The sequence below is a fragment of the Gavia stellata genome, chromosome 25 (genome assembly GCF_030936135.1).
Source record: "Gavia stellata isolate bGavSte3 chromosome 25, bGavSte3.hap2, whole genome shotgun sequence".
NCBI classification, from domain to species: domain Eukaryota; kingdom Metazoa; phylum Chordata; class Aves; order Gaviiformes; family Gaviidae; genus Gavia; species Gavia stellata.
Window position 1 is genome coordinate 9,278,847 of NC_082618.1, and position 19,395 is coordinate 9,298,241.

At 41.2% G+C, this 19,395-nt stretch overlaps 1 protein-coding gene across 3 annotated transcripts; it reads left to right on the forward strand.

The window, feature by feature from the left end:
* Positions 1 to 430: 430 nt before the first annotated feature.
* On the forward strand, positions 431 to 19,138 carry RAD51C (RAD51 paralog C). Of its 3 annotated transcripts, XM_059829165.1 has the most exons (9): positions 431 to 548; positions 1,796 to 2,054; positions 2,301 to 2,467; positions 3,462 to 3,595; positions 6,383 to 6,514; positions 8,843 to 8,909; positions 12,478 to 12,538; positions 15,140 to 15,200; positions 18,864 to 19,138. In XM_059829165.1, exons 1-9 carry the CDS (start codon positions 431 to 433, stop codon positions 18,963 to 18,965), a joined length of 1,101 nt encoding a protein of 366 aa, XP_059685148.1. In that variant the 3' UTR covers positions 18,966 to 19,138. The 3 variants fall into 3 exon arrangements, with proteins under 3 accessions (XP_059685148.1, XP_059685147.1, XP_059685146.1); XM_059829164.1 differs by lacking the exon at positions 18,864 to 19,138 and having other exon boundaries at positions 6,383 to 6,518; positions 8,847 to 8,909; positions 15,140 to 15,410; XM_059829163.1 differs by lacking the exon at positions 18,864 to 19,138 and having other exon boundaries at positions 15,140 to 15,410.
* The last annotated feature ends 257 nt before the right edge of the window (positions 19,139 to 19,395 follow it).

A 19,395-nucleotide genomic window follows, 5' to 3' on the forward strand; every position in this document is an offset into this window, starting at 1 on the left:
GGACGAAGGCGGGACAAAGCCAGCAGCATTCCTGGGTCAGGGCTGCTCAGGCCCAGCAGCCCTTTGCCTGTTTCTGCCCCCTTCCCAAGACTAACACTCCCTACCCCAGCCACCGGCTGTGCACACGCCCTGTCACCAGACAGGCCCTGTGACCAGACCGGCCCGGCCCGGCCCGGCCCGGCCCGAGCGCCTCACCCGCCTCAGCGTCGGCGCCTCCCAAAGGGCCGGAGCACGCGCTCACGTTCCCGCGCGCCTCGCGGCTCCACCTGCCGCGCATGCGCGACCGCCTCCTTCACCACCCTCCCCCCCCCCCGTGCTCAGCCAGCGGTTCGCGCCCGAGCTTGGCGCGGGGCCCGGGGAGGCGCGCGCCTGTGAGGGCGGTCCCCGCCCGCGGGGGGCGGGGCCTGTTGCGGCCTAGCGCGGCCCGGGCATGCAGCGGGACGTGGGCAGCCTCCCGCTGGCCCCCGCGCTGCGGGCGAGGCTCGTCGCCGCCGGCTTCCAGACGGCGCAGGAGCTGCTGGAGACCGGCCCCTGCGGGCTGAGCAAAGGTACCGGCGGCGGGACGGGCGCCCCCGCTGGGGGCGGGTCCGCACCCGGCCGCCCTCGTCTCCGCAGGCCGCCTCCCCGGCGCGGTAGCGGGGGGCGTCCCCCCTTCGGGCGGGTCTCCTCCGCAGCCCGCCCCTGACCCTTTCCCTTCCGCGAAACTCTCGTAGTAGCTTATTAGCGAGGATGGGGCTTGGGCGGGGTTTGGCTTATCTGAGTGGCTGAGGCACGTTAAGCAGCTGGGGCAGGTGAGGCACTGGAGCCGTGCTGGGGCGGCAGCTCCCCTGAGAGATCTCTCTGAGACCTGCGGTGAGTCTAGAGAAACGGGCTAAGTAAGTATTTAATGACTCTCACATGTGCCTAAGCAAAAAAAAAAAACCCAAACAACACCCAAACCCCGCGATTCTGATAAAAGATCCTTCTTACACCGAGTGATAGATGTAAACGGGATACAGAAGAAGAACAACCAGAGGATTCTGTCTCTCTCAGTCCTCTTCTTTCCCCAACCGTACATGCCTGAAACAAAATAAACTTCTATGAAGTCAGAAAGTTGCCTTCTTCAAGAAGCTAAAGCAAGATTTGCACGGCCCTTGTAAGAAGTGTGTCATGATTTTGATTATCCGTCATTTTATTATCTGTGATAATACGTGGTAAAAGTTTCGCCTTGAAGATCAAAGCGAAGCAGCGAGATCCTGACCGGTGTCTGTGTGCGCACATAGGCACACTGAGAGATCTGCAGGTATCTCACCTCCGTTGCTCGGTCTGTGTTTCACATCTAGAAGTGATGCATAAGGTGCTCAGCCCTGGAATACCCTCAGCATTCAGAGGGCACTCAGTAGGCGTCACTGTCACTTTCTAGTCTGCAACCTGACTTCTTTTACAGACCTTATTGGCTTCAAATGAAATTAATAGGGTGGCACATTCAGTGCAGAATAGGTGAATTGCTCTGCCAGGTCTCATCCACGTCTATGAACGGCAGTTTTGATTTATTTTTTTTTTATTTGCAGATAGCTTACTGTCACCTGAATTCTGAACGCAGGGCATCACTGCTCTGAGTTCTTTTGAAAATCACATCATTAGTTCCAGAGATGTTGGCAAACTGGGTGCGTTGTTATGCTAAAAGGATTAATATTTCTCTGTTATGCTGCAGAATGATCAGGTTCTGTCAAACAAGTTGAATTATCTCTTCATACTTTAAATAAACCACTGTTTATAAAAATAAATCAGTGTTTCATGATTTTGACTTTTCTAGAAATTGGAATCTCCAAAGAAGAGGCACTGGAAGCATTGCAGGTTGTGAGGCAGGAATGTCACGGTGATGCAGCAAGGACTGCTAGGGGATCGGGTGCTACCAGAAAGTGCACAGCACTGGAACTTCTGGAAGAAGAGCAAGCCCAGGGCTTCATTATCACCTTTTGTTCAGCACTAGACAATATTCTGGGAGGTGGTGTGCAGCTAACAAAAATCACCGAGATCTGTGGAGCCCCTGGTGTTGGGAAAACACAGCTATGGTATTTTGTGTTTAGATTTTGTGCAACTGAGAGTCACTTTTCTTTGTTTAGTTTAAGGGAGTTCATTTTTCTTGTTGTCATGACTGCTATCTCTGATTCTTCTACAGCATTATAAATATAATCATGATAATGGCTGTACTGCTTTCTGTTCCATGTATTCCTCAGCAGAAATGTCACTTTAGGAGTGAGTTGGGAGTCAGGATTTCATGATGTAAGTATTTCTCTTTTTTCTGTTTCCCATGGCAGTATGCAGTTGGCAGTAGACGTACAGATCCCGGAATGCTTTGGGGGTGTAGCTGGCGAAGCTGTGTTCATTGATACTGAAGGAAGTTTTATGGTGGACAGAGTAGTGGATATTGCAACTGCCTGTGTGCAGCATTGCCAGCTTATTGCTGAAGCTCATCAAGAAGAAGGTACGTTGCTAAGTCATTTCTTTCTGCCTCGTAGGCTAGGATCTGAGTGAAACGAGTGTCTCGTAGGCTGCAGTTTTACAGTTTGAGGGTTTCAGCAGCAGTGCTGGCTTAAGGAGTTCTTGCTGCCAGCCTTTCATTTCCTTCTGTATGTATCCCTGAACGGCGTCAGTATGTGGAGCCATGCTGCAGACTGAGCTGTTCTACTTGAAGTACTTGAAGAATAATTCTTTTTCTACATGATGATTTGGGGGGTTTTTAGGTATGTGGGGTTTCTGGCTTTTGCTTTTTTTTTTTAGCACTTTAATGATCAAATTTACAGCAAAACCCAAACACAACTCTGTCAGCAAAAGTGAGGGATAATGTGCTGCAACGCTGCAGCTCGGGAAAGGGGAAGAGGAATGGCAGAATTTCTTAAGGCAGCGTTGCTGCTGCAGCCCCATATTGTAAAACTGTCGCTGGAACTCATCTTCTTCATAAGGTCAATATAGCCAGGTTGCATTTAATGAAGAGTTTTATTCTGTAAGTCCTCAGTCTGTTGGGGATACTGACACAACTTTTATGTTACTCTTAGAGTATTTTATGCAGCAAACTTCTGTTTGAACAGAGGTAAAAGGACACCATATTAAATGAGCTACTGCCTGTACATTAAACAATGGATGATTAATAGTCACTGTTGTCCTCTGGTGGTGTTCTGGCTTGAAAATGATTTACTGCAAAAGTTCTTTTTTCAGAAATAAATTTTTCATTTTTGGAGCACTCCCTTGGAGGCTCCAGTGTATCTGTGTGCAAATGCTGAGATAGCATCTGCTCAGCACCTTCTTGACTTTCAAGCCAGATGGAAGGTATGTTTCCCACACTCTTTACCTTGACTGTTTCTGTTTCTGGGGGTTTTGCTGTTGCTATATGTGGAAGGCAAGTTTGGTAGAATGATGAAAGTAGCAATATGCTAGTACAGACTTCTGACTCATTTACTCATCTATTTATTTGTTCTCAGATCATCAAAAAGCTTTGGAGACTTTCTCTCTTGAAAGTATCCTTTCTCACATATATTACTTCCGTTGCCGTGACTACATAGAGCTTCTTGCCCAGGTCTACCTCCTCCCAGACTTTCTTTCAGAGCATTCAAAGGTAAGGTTATTGCAGACTTATCAAAAGATACCACTCATCTTCACACTAAAGATTTTCAGGGATGTTCATCTGCTATAGTAAGAGTAACACAAGTAACACCTTGGTACCTCATCAGCTTGGCAGTAGTATATTGGCTGGTGCCAGAGTACAAATGTAAAGCTTGCCTGCTTGTTTGCTTTTTCATTCCCATCCCAATTACTCTTGAGAGTAATTTGCTTTTTCTACCACTGCTGCCATCATCCTGAATCTCCACTTTGAGGCAGGGATACTGGACCTATGTTGCCACATGTTGTTCCATTTCTATGAGCACTGAGTTATGAATCATCACAAAACTGCCGTACAAAAGAGTCTCTGAGCCAGGTGTGCGTGTGATGACCATGACGCAGGGGGATCGGAAAGGATTAGTGCCATTTTTTTTGTCCTAGAAGATCACTGAGGACCAGAAGCATCCTGCACCATCTTGGCATCCAGAAAGTGATTCTTCTCCTTCTTTCCAATACATCTTCTGTTGCTAGAAGCAACCAGAGCCTGCAGCTTGACTCTTGGGTGGACTACAGCCAAAAAGTTTCCTAGTACCTAGTGTCTTAGTGAAACGCTATTGTAAGGCAGATTTTCACCACCTCCCTTCCAGATTTATAGATTCTGCACAGCAGATCACTCCCTAAGAGGATTTAGGGAAGATAACTTGTGCCTCATTCTAACAGAGCACAAATCAGTGTTGTTTAGTTAGATTGTCTTTTGCATATCATTTCCATTTTTGGAAGCTGTTGTGTTCTTGAAAGCACAGATGGGAGTCTTACTTTTGCTTAGTGTAGTCTGGTATTTCCCTTTCTCTGCCAGGTACTAACGGTGCCCTGTTGTGTTTGCTCGTGTGGAAAGTACATGGCTTCATTAGCACAGTTACATTGGGCTGCAGTTCTCTGGTACCATCTGTGCTGATTATCTGTGTTTGGCCTGGAGCCTGAAATACTGAAGGTTGTAGGAGAACTGTAAGACCTTCTGGTGATTCCTTGGACAGGCTATAAGTGACTTGACGGGTTGCTTATTGCAGTCCAGCTCTCATTAGAATTAGTCTGATCCCTCTGTGCAGACCTGGAGCTGAGACTGGGACCACAGGAAACCTCCAGGTTTTAGTGGTTTTTTTGAGAGAGGTGTAGTTGTAGATAGTGTCATTTGGAAATATGAATTAGTGTGAAGTCTTGTTAATAATATGTGAAAGACCAACGATATGAAAAAGACCATGTTAGAAAATATTCTTGTCATAATAAACCTAATTCTTTAAGGTCTAGTAGAGACAAACTGACATGGAGAAGGCATGTGTTACCAAGCTTTATCTATGTAGCCTTCAGAATACTTTAAGTCTACTTGTTTGCTATTTTGTAACAAGTGCAACTGGGAGAAAATAAACTAAATTGCATCCTACCTGGACATATTCATCTTATAGGCAAGTTATATAACTATATATACATTCCTTTCTAGCATGAGTCATGTTTATACTGTTAAACTGATTGTTCTTAAAGTCAGAAAATTATGCATGAGGAAGATGTACAGGCTCATAGAAAAGAATTTGCAGGAAGGAGGAAAAATGAGAAAACAGAAGAATATCTTCCTTTAATTCTAACTATTTAATCTTCTTTTTCAGATTAAGATTTTTTTTTTTTTTTTCAGTTGGAGGCCCAGGGCCATTTCACAGAGTGATGTTTGCTGCAGGCTTGTACGTTCCAGTCACAAAAAGACTTCCCAGTAAAGAGTTAAATCAATAATACAGAAAATCAGTTTTCTTGTGTTGTTTCCAATTTGTTATCTTGTGCATTAATGCAAGAACTTGTAGATGCCTAGCAGTTGAGTGACATCTGAACATGCAGACACTGTAAGACTATCCATCTCCCTTCTGTATTTCAGACAAACTTGGGTCATCAAAACAGCTACAACAAATGAAGTTAGAATAAATCAAAATCCCAGGCTAATGTTTGTATAGTGTCTTGAGGGTGATGAGCCAGCAGCAGCATTGTGCTCTAGCTTCAGCTAATGATTGCTACAAAAGAAATAATTCAGCAAAGCAAACATCTTCAGGGGAGATAGATACTCAGCTCCATTGCATAGTGTCTGGAATATCTTTAAGCATCTGTTAAAATCTATGTGTCTAAGACAGAGCGCTGATATGAGCCTTAGGATCAGATGACTTAACAGTGACTACAGACAGCATGTATTCTAATTTTGGTTTGGATTTAATTTTTGAGGGAGAAGGTGAAATAAATTAGTGTTTGTGGAGAGTTGATTGAAGTACAGTTCTGATGTTTAATGATTTTTTTTCTCCAACTTCTCTTCTGCAAGGCTTTAAGTCCAGCTGTGTTGTTTTGTATTCTGTACCAGGTGCTGCAGAGGTAAGTCCGCTAGCTGTGAGTGAGCTCTGAAACTGGAAACAGGCGGAAGGGCAGCTCTGTGCTGAGTTAAGTAATGGGAGAGCTTAGTGCAGCATTTTGTTTAAGCTAGTGCGGCTATGGTCTGAGCTAGTGTCTATGCACGATGCAGTACTGCGCTTAGCAAGTGTACTAGTATGTTTGGAGCTTGAGGCTCTTTACCCTGCACTCTTATGGAGTGCTGATTATCTCCAACCTATAGAGACAGACAATAGGTGTTACACTGTCATGCACATCTGAGTATGAAATAAAAGATTGTCATCACCTTCTATAAAACATTCCAGTGCACTTAAAAAGAGGCCTTACTGATTTTTGTCATTTGTTTGCAGGATAGTAGTGGTAGTTTTTCTTTTTCTTCTGCATTTAGGTCCGACTGGTGGTAGTTGATGGAATTGCATTTCCTTTTCGCCATGACTTTGAGGACCTGTCGCTTCGAACACGGCTTTTGAATGGTCTGGCACAACAGCTGATCATCATAGCAAATGATCATAAATCAGCGGTAAGTCTGGAGCAGGTTTAAATCACAAAAGGTGCTAATTTGGAATAAATACATTACGAAGAATTAAGCAAATGTGATTTGTGATTTTTCTGTAAAAAGCAAAATAAAACTGCAAGAATGTCCTCTACATTCAAGTTTGCCAGTTTGGTTAGTAAGTGTAGATGGATTGCACAGCTAAAACTGTTCAGGTGGAAAATTCCTAGACTTGCCAAAATAAGTAAAATTTGCATTAGAAACATCCTGTGGATCTTAATTAAATGGTAGCGTATCAATTTGTCATGCTGTTTCACATCATCTTCTTTAATGATTTGGTTGGGAAAGGAATGTTCCTTTGGTGACTTTTACCTACAAAGTGCGTGCATTAAAATACATCAGAGTATGTAGCAGCTCCAACGTAATTTTCCACTCTTCGTTTAAAAATAAACTACCGTCTTAGTGGAGGCACTGTTCTTAGGGAGGAAAACCACTTTATCTGCTAGTTTGGCTTGTTCTTCTGGCACCCATGGAAACCCATAGCTTCCTTCCTGGGCATTGTTTCTACTACATTTACGCCAATATGGAGGCCAGCAAATCTGCAGCCGCGTAGCCAGCAGATGGCACTCAGAAGCTACATCTGTTCCAGAAGTTGTTTTGGCAAGTCTTTTTTACAGCACAGAAAAGCATTGTTCAGGAATTAGAGCTTACACAGTCTCAAAATGGTGCTTGTGCCTGTAACTGTTTCCAGGTGACTTGCAACCTTGTCACCCGCAACCCTCTCGCGCAATTGGCTTTTGTTCCTAACTGCTAAAAATAAGCCTCCCCTTATGCTTCCTCTGATAGCTGCAGGAGGGGAAAGAGCACAGCTCTGCATTCCGCCTGGGTTAGGCGATTGGGCTTGCTGCTGAAAGCGTACCCTCTCTCTCGCCCTGACACGAATGATGAAGCTTCTTCCTGCTGGAGTGGGTACCAAGGGAGATGAATGTTATATGACTGCTTGATTTCCACAGCCACCAGTTTACTGAGTGCTTTCACTCATAGATTGGGTACCTGGTGACCTTGAACAGGAGCAGTTGTCATTGTACAGTGTTTTTTTTCTTTGGTCAAGGGAAACATATATAATTTACTTTTATTGAACAAGTGAGCACTTTAGTAGAAACACTTCCTAAATAAACACTTGCTAAAGAAGTGATCAGTCACAGAGCTTCAGAAATGATTTAGCTCAGAGTGACCCTCTTGTTAGTCTTTGAGTTATTTCCATGGAGCTTGCAAGCAGTCTAAATTCAGCTTGCGTGCCAGAGATTGCTTGTCGGGCAGCAAAGCTGGGCAGTCCGAATGCTCTAATATGGTAGGAAATAAGCTCCTTTAGCTTCTAAAGCTGAACTTGGTGTGTTGTGCTAGGATGCCCAGACCAGCTCTTCTCCAGCAGTGAGATGAGGAGCCTTATTTGGGGCTGCTATCATCCATATATAATGAGTTACTTCTCTCAGATACGCAATATATATCTTGGGGCTTTCAGCTATGTAAATGTTTTGGTGCGTGCCCCGTGTGCTCAGTGGAATTGCTAGCTCTAGCACACTTTTCTAATTGTTCAAGCAAGAATCATACAAGCATGTCAAACAATGAAAACCCCTAGGGTTTAAGATAGGTACAATTTTTTATTTTTCATGTTTAATGAACTTTGCAATTAATATTCCTGGCTCTTTTCTGTCTCACCCACCCCCACTTCTACCAGGGATCTAACCTAGACTGTCTGTGAACCTCCTACGAGCGATTCGTGCTGCGAAAACACTCCCCCGCTCTGTCTGTTCACTTTCATTCTGCTTTGTATTGTACCCACTTGCGCATTTTTAGATTACAAGGTGCAGAAATTCTGTTAATCACTAGGCTTATGCATGTTTTGAGCAGCACCACCAAGTTCATTTATGCCACAGTGACTGAAATCTATCTCTTTATAGAGGGCTAGTGCAAGTCATGTGCATCTAAATACAGATCCAAACAGTATTTAGTACAAATACAGTGGAATATACAAGTTGTGTAGAGTTTTGCATCCCTTGGGAAGGGAGAAATTTATGTTTCTTTAAAGTCTTGAATAAAAGAAATCTACCTTCCATGCAAACTGAAAATACATTTTGCAGGGTTCTCTTATCTTGTTTTGGCTGTTAAGAAAAGATGAGCCACCTTTACAGTTTCTTCTTGTTAACACGGAAGCTTCATTACAGTTGGCAAGAGTTTTGCCTGAGTAACTACTTTATTGGTAAATGCTTCTTGAAAAATCCCTCTCTTCCCTCCCACCAGTATGCTTCTTTTCTGGAGATTTTCTGGTTTGTTTGCTTCTGTTTCCTCTTTTAGGTAGTTCTGACAAACCAAATGACAACAAGGATTGGACAAAGCCAGTCCACACTGGTACCTGCTTTAGGTAGGTGTTTAGCTTGTGAGTTGAAAACTGAGTTAATCTTCAAATGTGTGACTTTATTTGGCATTGTGTACAAAGAAAACAAAATTGTTTGCTGAATTTCTGCAGTCTAGCGGAATCCATGGTGAAAATATTAGACCCATCTAGAACTGCTAGCATTGTGGAACTCTACAGTAGTGCTTATCTATGTCAGAGTTGTGATTATAATTAGGAACTGTCAAATTGTATTCCGAACTCAAACGTGGTGTGCTGATTAGAATCGTGGTTAGATTTTTGAAAAGGGATTGCAAATATTTTTAAAAGTTATGCCATTTTCAGATTGCAGAAACTCAGAGATTGAGAGTGTTGTTGGATTTTTTTTTTTCCTTTTTAAACCAAAATTTTTAATACTAAACTTGATATTAGATCTATCAGTATTCCTTAAGATGGCTGAATCACCCTTTATGGGGAAGCAGTAGGTACTAAGAACTCTCTGAGTAACTAGGTTTTTAGACGTGCAGCTAATGTATTGCAGCCTTCCCCTGAGGATCTTAGGCTGTGGAGTTACCTCTATTCCAGCTGCAGCTGTGTCAGCTAAGGAGGCCACTACCCCTCCTGGAGGTCACTGCCACATCCTGTATGTTGCCTGAGCTGTTTATGTGCTTGTCTCCCAATCCATTTCTGCCAAAAGTGGGCCAGGTAAGCTTGAGCTTTTTAAATAATAAGTAAACTTCTGATAAATCAGGTAATGTAGACTGAAATTGGCTAGTGAATGATCACGCCAAAAATGTAGGGATGGACCTGGGGGCAGTAGACTTCTAGCAGGAATGTCATGATGAACAGGTTAAAGCACCAGTAGAGGTTTCACACCTCAGACTATACTGCAATTTCCTAAATTCCCTGACAATCATTCAGTGCCTCTCCAAAACAGTTTAAATTGTTTATTTTGCCATTACACTTGAACACATTCCATTAATTATTTGCAACGGTGTTTCATATTTGCTGCATAGCTGGAACTCTCTACCCGTTGCTCTCTACAGTTATGATGTAGAGGGAAATTCTGTGTGGGATCCTCAAACACAGCCTGCCCATAGTGGGTTTAAGTGGTTTTTACAGGCTGCTCCGTTTTGCCCTGTAATGAGCAGAGTACCTCATGTAGACTCTTCTGCTGTGGTCACAGAGGAAAATAGCACAGTACTTCTGAAGTAGAGATTTTAGCAAATTAAGAAAAAGCTCAGCGTTTAAATCTTATTTCAGGTTGTAACTTCATATTATTTTATGATGCATTTAAAGGGCACATATTCTCTGTCCACAGCTTCAGTTTCTGTGAACTAAGTAATGTTTCCCTTGTTCTGGAGGGAAGGGAGTAGAAGGGGACAGTACAAAGGCAAAGATGTTCTCAGTGTCCGTACAGGCATTGAACCATTTGGCACAGATGTCAGATAAAATGAACAAATACAGAACATCTCCTTCGAGAATGTGAAGAATGTGGAATTTTGAGCTGTACATGCAGATAAAGACCCAGCTTCCGGTATCTGACCCTTTTTGTCATTCTTGCCTCTTGCTCTCTGATGTATTATTTTTGGCAGCCTTTCTGGCTACAAGCTCAAATAAAGCTAATAGCTGCTGTCTTTTTTAAATAGCCAGCGTTGTTTGAGAGCTGTTGTGTTTATTGAGTCATAGGGACAGTAAAGAATGTGAAGACATTCAGAGTAGGTTATAATTCAAAGATATCCTGTATTTTCTTGCGCGTATTTTCTTTTACAAACATTTAATTTGACATAACCTCATACTGACCATAAACTGATTATAACTCTCACCAGAATGCATGTGTAACCACATAGTATTGTTAAACTGAGTAGTGTGTACTCTTACAAAAATGAAAGTTTGTACCGGATGGTAAAATATTTAAGCTAAGAGATATTCCTCTCATCCTAAACAGCGATATCTCAAGTTGAGCATTTCAGAGTGTACAAAGCTGTTTTCATTTTGATGTGAATTTATTCCATAGACTCGGTGCAAATATTGAGCTGGTGGATTATAAGGTGATTTTTATGACCCACTCTGAAGGGATCCTATTTCAATACTCTCATCGTAAAGACTAAAGAACCTCCTACTCCTCCATGGTTGGTTGTAACCGAAGGAACTGTTGAGGGAGGGGTCAGCAGCAAAATCCCAAGTAAAATCAATCCTATTGCCTCCCCTAAATAGGTTTTTTCCCCATTGATTGGTAAGCCTTAGAAAAACAGCCTTTTCTAAGACTTCACGAGAGCATTAATCTCTAAATTCTTATTCAGCTTCCTAGCAGAATGGAAGTTCTTAATTATGGAAAAAAAAAAAAAGCACAGATGCTGCAAGGTATTAAGTCGAGAGCTTTATGAAGGGGACAGCTTTCTTTCCCACTAGTGATAGCTAAGCTGGCTGTTCCTAGACATTTCTACTGGGTATATTTAGAAAGGAGGTCAAATATTAATCTACAGCCAGTTTAACTCAGAAATATCTCATTTTACAGTAGCATTTTTCTCTCATATTTGATACAGTTGAAACATTCTGGTGTGGAATTTGTACCCATTGTAAAATGTGTTTCCATCTCTGACTTGGAACCACATCTGATAGCCAAAATCTTTAATCTCAACTTAGATACAGTGGAGCAAGTTCTGGCAAGATGCCTAGAGGGTCTAGGTCTTTGTTACAGTTGAATAATTTTTTTTCTTCTCTGTGCTATAGTGAATACCAGAACACATGGGGCATGTGGGGCTGATGATGTGATGGAGATCAACAAGTGATTCAGAAGTTACAGGGCTGCATGCAGGTGAATAGGAGAAGCTTGCAGCACTTAACCAAAATGGCTTTTAAAATGCAATCCATCTTTGGACTGCTGACCATCTCCTGGGAAAAACAGAGGAAAACACCCAATAAAACTGTCTATAAATTTATTGAGCTCGTGGTCAGGTGTGAACTGAACTAGTAGGACTGTTTCCCCTGAAATAGGATAACAATCCAAGTTTCCTTCTCTCTTTCCACCACGCCCCCCCACCCCTTGCTCTTGGTTGTGTTCTTTTGCATTTTGCTGTCAGAAGCAGAAGACTGCTTCAGGGGCCCTTAATACTTTAATAATCATTGACTTTTTCCCAGAGCTTGTATCCCAAAGGGAGTGATGTTTGCTCATAATTATGCCTGAGAGACAGAATATTGCAATTTTGAAGTAGGATTTAGACATACTCACTAGACTTCTTCAGTAGTAATTAGAAAAATCTTTTCTTCATGCTGCTTCTGTTTTCAAGATTTGTCTAGTACGTGTCCTTTATTAGGTATATATAAAGTCTTTCTACAAATATGGATGTATTGCATCAAGCTTTCTATAAAACACACTGTGAGTACAGCGGTTATTCCTTGTCTCAGTATATTTGATAAACTAGTTGTGAAATCCTTGCATATATGAAAAAGATGTGATTCATTAGTGCAAGAAAGGTATTTTTATGTTTTAATCATGGGGTTTTTTTGGAAGACTGGTCTAATTTCAGTTCAGTTTACTGATGATGATGCTGTTACAGGAGATAAATAAAGTGGCCTGTTATTTTGTGTCACCCAGGAGAAAGCTGGGGACATGCTGCTACTGTCCGTTTAATCTTTCACTGGGACAACAGTCAGAGGTAAGTGAAAAGTAGACCAGTAAGGTATATAATACTACTGACTAGTGTGACATTTGAGAATCTTTTTCAGATTGGCCCTAGAGGCCAAGCAGGGATTTGAATTTGACTTCTGGCCTTAGTCTGCCATGTCCCAGGCTGCTGAGGCTCAAGAAAAGCTTTCTAGTTCAGCCTAAGACAGCGTGGGCTGAACTGTCATGCTCCTCCTTCTCACCATGGTCAGCTTGCTGCAGCACTGTGTTTTCTTTCTGACGAGATGCCATGTCTCGTCAAAATATAACATCCTAATGGCAGTTGCTCAGACACAAGAATTTAGGATCTGGTGGCTAAATAGAAATTTATTTTTTTTTACTATCTGCATTTTGTAAGCAGGGAGTAGAATTTCTTTGCTTCAGTGTTTTAGGCCCCAGTCAGTATGAAGCCAAAGATGCCAAAGAAGGCTTTCCACCTAGAAAGTGATTCTCAGGAGGACAGAGCATAGGCCCACTGACCCCTGAGCCTCAGTGGCAGCCATTGGACCTTTCTGCTTTTGACTTGCAGCAGGGTGGTTCTGCAAAACTGGACAGTCATGCAGATACCAAGTTACAATGACCTGCAGAGAGGTAAAAAGAGAGTTTCATTTTACTCCCAGTGTAGAGCTGACCTATGGAGGTTGATTTCAAAAGCCTGAAGGAGTGATGACCCTTCTAAAAACAGTACGAAGTTCTGTCTGTTGCAATGAGATCTTTTCTGTTACCTGGTTCTTTTTTCCCCTCTTCAGTATATTGCAAGCTCACTCCTCTTTCCTGGTCAGTTAAATTTGTCTGTATATAGAATCACAATGCAGCAATTTGAGATTAAGAAGCCTTGCTTCAATTCCCTATCTTCTGCAAACAGCGAACAAAACTGCTACTGTAATGTTGTTGTGCATAGTTTTGCTTGTTAAACTTGAAAGAGAAATGCAGTGACACTTTTTTGTGGAGTTTTGTTTTTTAAATTCTAAGTTTGAAGGCAATGCAGAATGATTACAGCAGGCTGTTTAATTTGGAATTAAATTAACATCACTGATTAGTTAACAGCCTTTATAAGAGAGAAGTTGCATCAACATAATGATTGCAGAGTGAACAAAAGTTAATTTTATATATCAAAAGTAAAGAGCTTTTTTCTCTGCCACACAGTGAGGAAGGTTGTGGATCCAGGTTCCAGAAAGCAAGCCAAAAAAAGACAAATATGTTTTATTTACTGTTCTAAATATGCAGCTAATACAGAGCCGGGCCTGCAGAAGCATAGCAATTCCAATTACAACTGCCTACCTGTAAAAGGCAGAAATAGCTAGATCCTGTTGCATTTTTACATGAACTACCTACACCTGATGATCCATCGTGGTTTTGTTCTTGTTTTTATATTAGGTTATTGAGGCACAAAGATGACCATTTGAGAATCCATTTGCCTGGGTTTTGTTTTTTTCTTAAATTGTGCTTTGGCCAAATATGATACCTGTCTCTTTCTTTCTCTCTACTACTGAAAATGTCAGAGCTTAATTATAAGGGTTCTCATTGCTGTTGGGAATGATCCTCTTGAGTCAGAGGCATGCAGCAGAGCTCCAGCTGAGGGCTTGTAAAAGCATGGCTTCTGCAGCTTCAGATTTAGGCTATTTTGTAAAGTATAACCCACCACTTAGGTGTTCTGAGGAATTCCCTGTGCAGCTAATGTGAAGTGGCAGTGTTCCTTAGGCTGTAATTACGTGCTCTCTAATAGAATGGCACCTCAGGGAGGAAAAAAACCCCCAAAAATAATTAACGGGATCTTTGGCAGGATGTCTTGATACAGAGAGCAGAACACTTCCTATATTGGCTTTACATAAATGTAAGTTTTGGGGAGGTGGGCATGGTGCAGACTAGCAGCCCTGGGACTGGTTGAAAAATCCCTTGCTTTTGAGCTGCTTTGCAATCTTCTATCTATATTCTGCAAGCATCTATTGAGCTAGGTGCTGTATAAGCACAAATCAAGATGCATTGCTTAGAGTCTAAATGCACAAAATCAAGGAAGTGTTAGAGGAGAAATACAAGAGAAACGATTTTCTCAAGGTTATGCTGTATGTCAGTGGCAAGGTCAGGCTTAGAAATAGAACATCTTATTCTCATTTTCCATCCACTAGGTCATATTGACAGGCTTGTGAAATCTCTGGGGGAAAAAACCTCCCTAGAGGTATTTGAATTCTTGAGGGTATCTCCCAACTCTGAGGTCAATGAACAAATGATTGGTTGATAGAGTAGGAAAGAATTGTGCTCAAAACCTTTTTTGTTTGCATTTTAAGAAAGTGACATTTGGAATTAATTCATAATGAATATTGTTCCAAAAATGTGATCAAATATTGTGATGAAACAAGACTAATTAATCATTCACTCTTTTCGGTAGGTCTACATTGTATTTGAGCTAACAGGTTATGTAAGGATGGGAATTTGGCATCCACAGTTTAAATTACTTATATGAAAATACATACATAAGAATTCCACTGGTCACCTACCCCATGACTGTGGGAAAATTTGCGTCTGGTCATTTGGTTACTTGGAATTTTCATTATTGTATTCACTAATCATAATTACCTGTTTTTTGTTTAACCAGGTTGGCAACGTTGTACAAATCACCGAGTCAGAAGGAGTCAACCATCCCATATCGCATTACAGTCAGTATTTCTTTTGGCATGGAAGTACAGAGAAGGCAGCAAATTGTTAGCTGTAAAGGAATTTTCAGACACATAGACAAATCTGAGAATGATGTTTGCTTTCTTAGTGTTGCCTTTCAGTTGCCTTCTGAAGGTAACCAGTAATACTGGGATGTCTCCAGGTTTATGAATATTTTGCACCTTTTCTCTTTAGAAAAATGACCCAGCATGTTAGTCATCTTAGAGTTAAAACATTTTGATTTCCAGATCAAATTTACAGGTAGCCTGTCCCCATCTGTTCTGTGCTAGTACTGCTTATTTTATCTGCCCTTGGCCTAAGTGCAATTACAGAGAACAATCATGCACTCTCTGAGCCTTCATTTTGGGAGACTTGAAAAAGCCAAGCTGTTTTCTCCCTTGTCAGGTAGGTTATTGTTTCCCTAGTGACTCTTCTCTGCATCTGTTCCAGTTGAGTTTATCTTTTTAGGACAAGGGTGACCAGAATCGTACATGGTATTCCAGATGTCTCACCAGTGCTTCGTGCCATACATATTTCCACATCTCTGCTTTAAGTGCATTGCCTGATAAAACCTAGGTTGTATTTATCTCTTCAATAGCTCCATCCTTCCGGTGACCCTATGGCCAGCCAATATATACAGATTTTTCTCTTCTGTCACTATTATATGAGGAGCTTCCAGCTTATGGCTGGGGTCCTTATTCATCCCTAGTTAAATCCTGTGATTATTTTCTTTTGTGGAGTGCTTAGATACATATTAATGAGAATACATACTGTCTAAGCGGTATTTAGGTTTAAAAAAAAATCCACCACTCTACTGTTATATCTTCAAATGTCAGATACATAGGTACATGCCATAACTATTGGCTATGTGTCCTCATGGAAACACGTTGCCATAGCATTTCCTGCAGATTTTAATGCTGCCATAAGAGGAGATCTTCAAACTATTGAACAGAAATCAGATTTTTTTTTTTTTTTCACTCCTGAATGTTTTTACCTGGACAGAAGAAATACTGCAAAAATACATTTTTTTTTTTTTCCTTAGTTCTTTAAAGGCTGGAAGGGTAAGTGGAACTACATCCCAAGGTTGTTTGGATCATGTGATGTGAGTGTGCAGCCCTTTCTTGCCAGCTGACAAACAGATGGATTTTATCTTAGACAGTTTAATTGCCTTTTCCTTTCAGTTTTATATGCATTATAAAACAGCTATGCTCTCTTCTTCTGTGTGAATGCACACAATCTTTAAATACAGTTGAGACTGTATCCTGATCAAAGATTAGTTAAAACTTAAGATTATCCCTGTGTTTTTTCCCTTAATCCTGTTGAGCTGTTTCAGCAGACGGTTTCTGTAAGTAAAAAATGTATTATCCCTGTTTCTTTCATGAAATTCAGGTCCAATTGCAACAATCTGCTGTTACCATTTCTCATTCCCATCTCCGTAGTTAAACTGGAAGATGTAAATACATGTTCAATGTTTCCAAATCTGATTTAGCACATCTATGTATAACCAGCGTACAAAAAAGATAATTAAAAAAATAATAAATTCCTCAAGCCTCGATCCTCAAAGATGTTTAGGCTTATGCAAATTGGACACTTTGATACCATTGACAAACTGGCTGTTCAGTGCCTGTAAGCCGATGGAGAAATGTGTAACTTGCTGACCAAGCTCTAGTGCTTTTTCAGCTGTGTCCTTTCCAGTATACTGGCAAGTTGGTCACCACTCTGAGCAAGTGTGGAAGCTGTGGCACACCTATCAAGTGAAACAGAGTTTCTTTCACAGGCTGATAAGGATTAAGTCTTAAATGCAGAGTGTAGAAATGTAGTTCGATTTATGTACAAGGGAGTAAGTAGATCATCTCATTCACCTAAATTTCCCAGGTAATGTGACCTGATTATTTCATCGTGAAAGACGACCTATATTCTGGGTAGGAATTGTCAGTATTTCCCTGAACTGTGGAGGGTCTGCCAGACTAGCAATGAGAATACCACTCAAGTAATAAAGCCATCTACCTTTGTCAATCTTGATGCAGACTGTAGATGCCAGAAGACGTTAAAGAACAATTCAAAATGACCATAGACTATCTTGAGCTTTGTAGTTCCTTGGTTCCATTAGCCGTGTTCTCGCCATCTAAAACCCACTAACAAGCTTCACAAATATACACAAAATTCTTGTATTTTCGAGGTGCTATGCCCAGAAGGTACATGCCTTTAACTAAATGCAAAACATCCATACTAAGCAGCCTACTTTATTGTGTTCTGGCCTTTATAACCATTGGAATGTTTTTGCTGGGAGTCTAGCATGCTAGATTAAGTGGATTCTTGGCTACAGATCCACCTTTGTGCCTAAGGGAAATGGCAGAGATTAGATGCAAGCAGCAGTGAAACACTAAACTTGAAGATTCCCCATTACGCTATTTAGAATAACACTTGAGTTGCTTATAATAGCAGAGGGACTGCACAAATTCTGCCCTTGTGGCACCTCTTGCTGTTTGTTCCTTTAAAAACATAGCAGGCAGTGTGAGGTGAGGCATTTAGAAATAGAAATACAGAGATTGGAGACTTAAGCAAAATATGTTGATTGGTTTTTGTTTTGTTTTGGATTGATCTTGGTGTGGGACACATTGGCATTTTAGAAAAGTCACATCTGATAGTAATTCTACCTGCTTTTTCACACTGCACCGACCTAAAATGTCAGCTTTCCTGAAATGCTCTCATCCCTACATTGTCTTTACCTGAGCATTTAGGATCCCCAAAGCAATTTCTTTTTCTGATTAACCCCTTTTCCTCTCTAAGTGTGCACTGCAGTGAGAGTCTTCACTGAGCTGTCAGCAGTGCTCCCTGCACAGCATTTGTCTGGAGTTGGGAAGACAGACAGTTGCAGGCTACATGTAACATCTCAGTATCTCCATCTGCACTGATGACATGTTTAACTAAGTGATTTTCCAGATCTTTCATATTTTAAAATCTTTTAAAAAAATCATTAAATTGTGAGCTAAGGTAACAGAAAATACGAATGGTACTAAGCCAAATAGGTACCATTAAGTTCTGTCCTGAGCAGCAGCATCTAGTTTTCTCTTCCGCATTTAGTTTTTGGCAGTTAAAGGTTCTCATCCCATTGTGTCCCATAAATTACTATGCTGGGACAGTCTTTGCAGTCTAGAGTCTGATTCAGATATGCTGTTCTCTAACATCTCATTGATGTTCATTAGGTAGATACATGAAACAAAAATATCCTAGGTTTTGGAAATTGACCGTTTTGTTTCTGACGATGACTGAGGCAATTAATCCAGTCCTCTACTTGCTTCTGCGGGAGCTTGAGTAAGGGCTCAAGGATTTGTCTTCTAATTTATTTAAATAGGCAACATATGTTAATTTACAGAGAAGCAGTGCTTCATAGCCATAGGGGTTATTAGGGGTAAAATGAAAATGATAGTCTGGTTGGTGAAAATAAAATATCCTTAAAATATAAAATGAGGAGATACAGTTATTAGTTGGCATGTGTGTTGAAAAGCTTGCAGTTTTGAGCTTAGCCTGGTCTATAAAAGTTCTGTGGCCACTCATCTAAAATAAATGACAGCATCATACCTTATTCTGATCTTCTGGGAACTAGTTACTCATGCTTTATATCCATAGAAGTGTTATCACATGATTTTGCTTATATGTTACAGTCTCATGGCTTCCGAGATGTGCAGCCCCCAGCTGTCACTCAAAATGCGGAAGATACTGAAATGAACCCTCGCAAACGGCCACGGAGAGAAGAGGAAAAGTAATAGCAATGCAAAAATTGAATGTTAAAAAATGTGTGCTACATGAGAACGGTTGCATAGTGAACATGCAACCAAAGGTAGCCTGAGAGACTGTAACTTAAATTCCTGCTCTGGACGTTATTTTAACATTAAGACTGCAATATGCAAAATTCTGTCGCAGGAAATTCATTTGTATATGGCATAATTTTACTTTTATAATAAAAAAAATCTATGTTTCCTATAACGAGGCTTTAGCTTTTTTGGGGGAGATGGTAGAGAATACTACTTTGCGTAAAAAACCAATGAACTGTGAGCATCTGATACAGTACATTTAATGACACAGGTCTTGATCAGTCATCTGGTTTTGTGTGTATCTGAATTTTAACAAGGTTTCATACAGCAATCTGCTCACATGCCTCAGACCAGGGCAGAAGGCAGTGGAGCTGCTGTGATG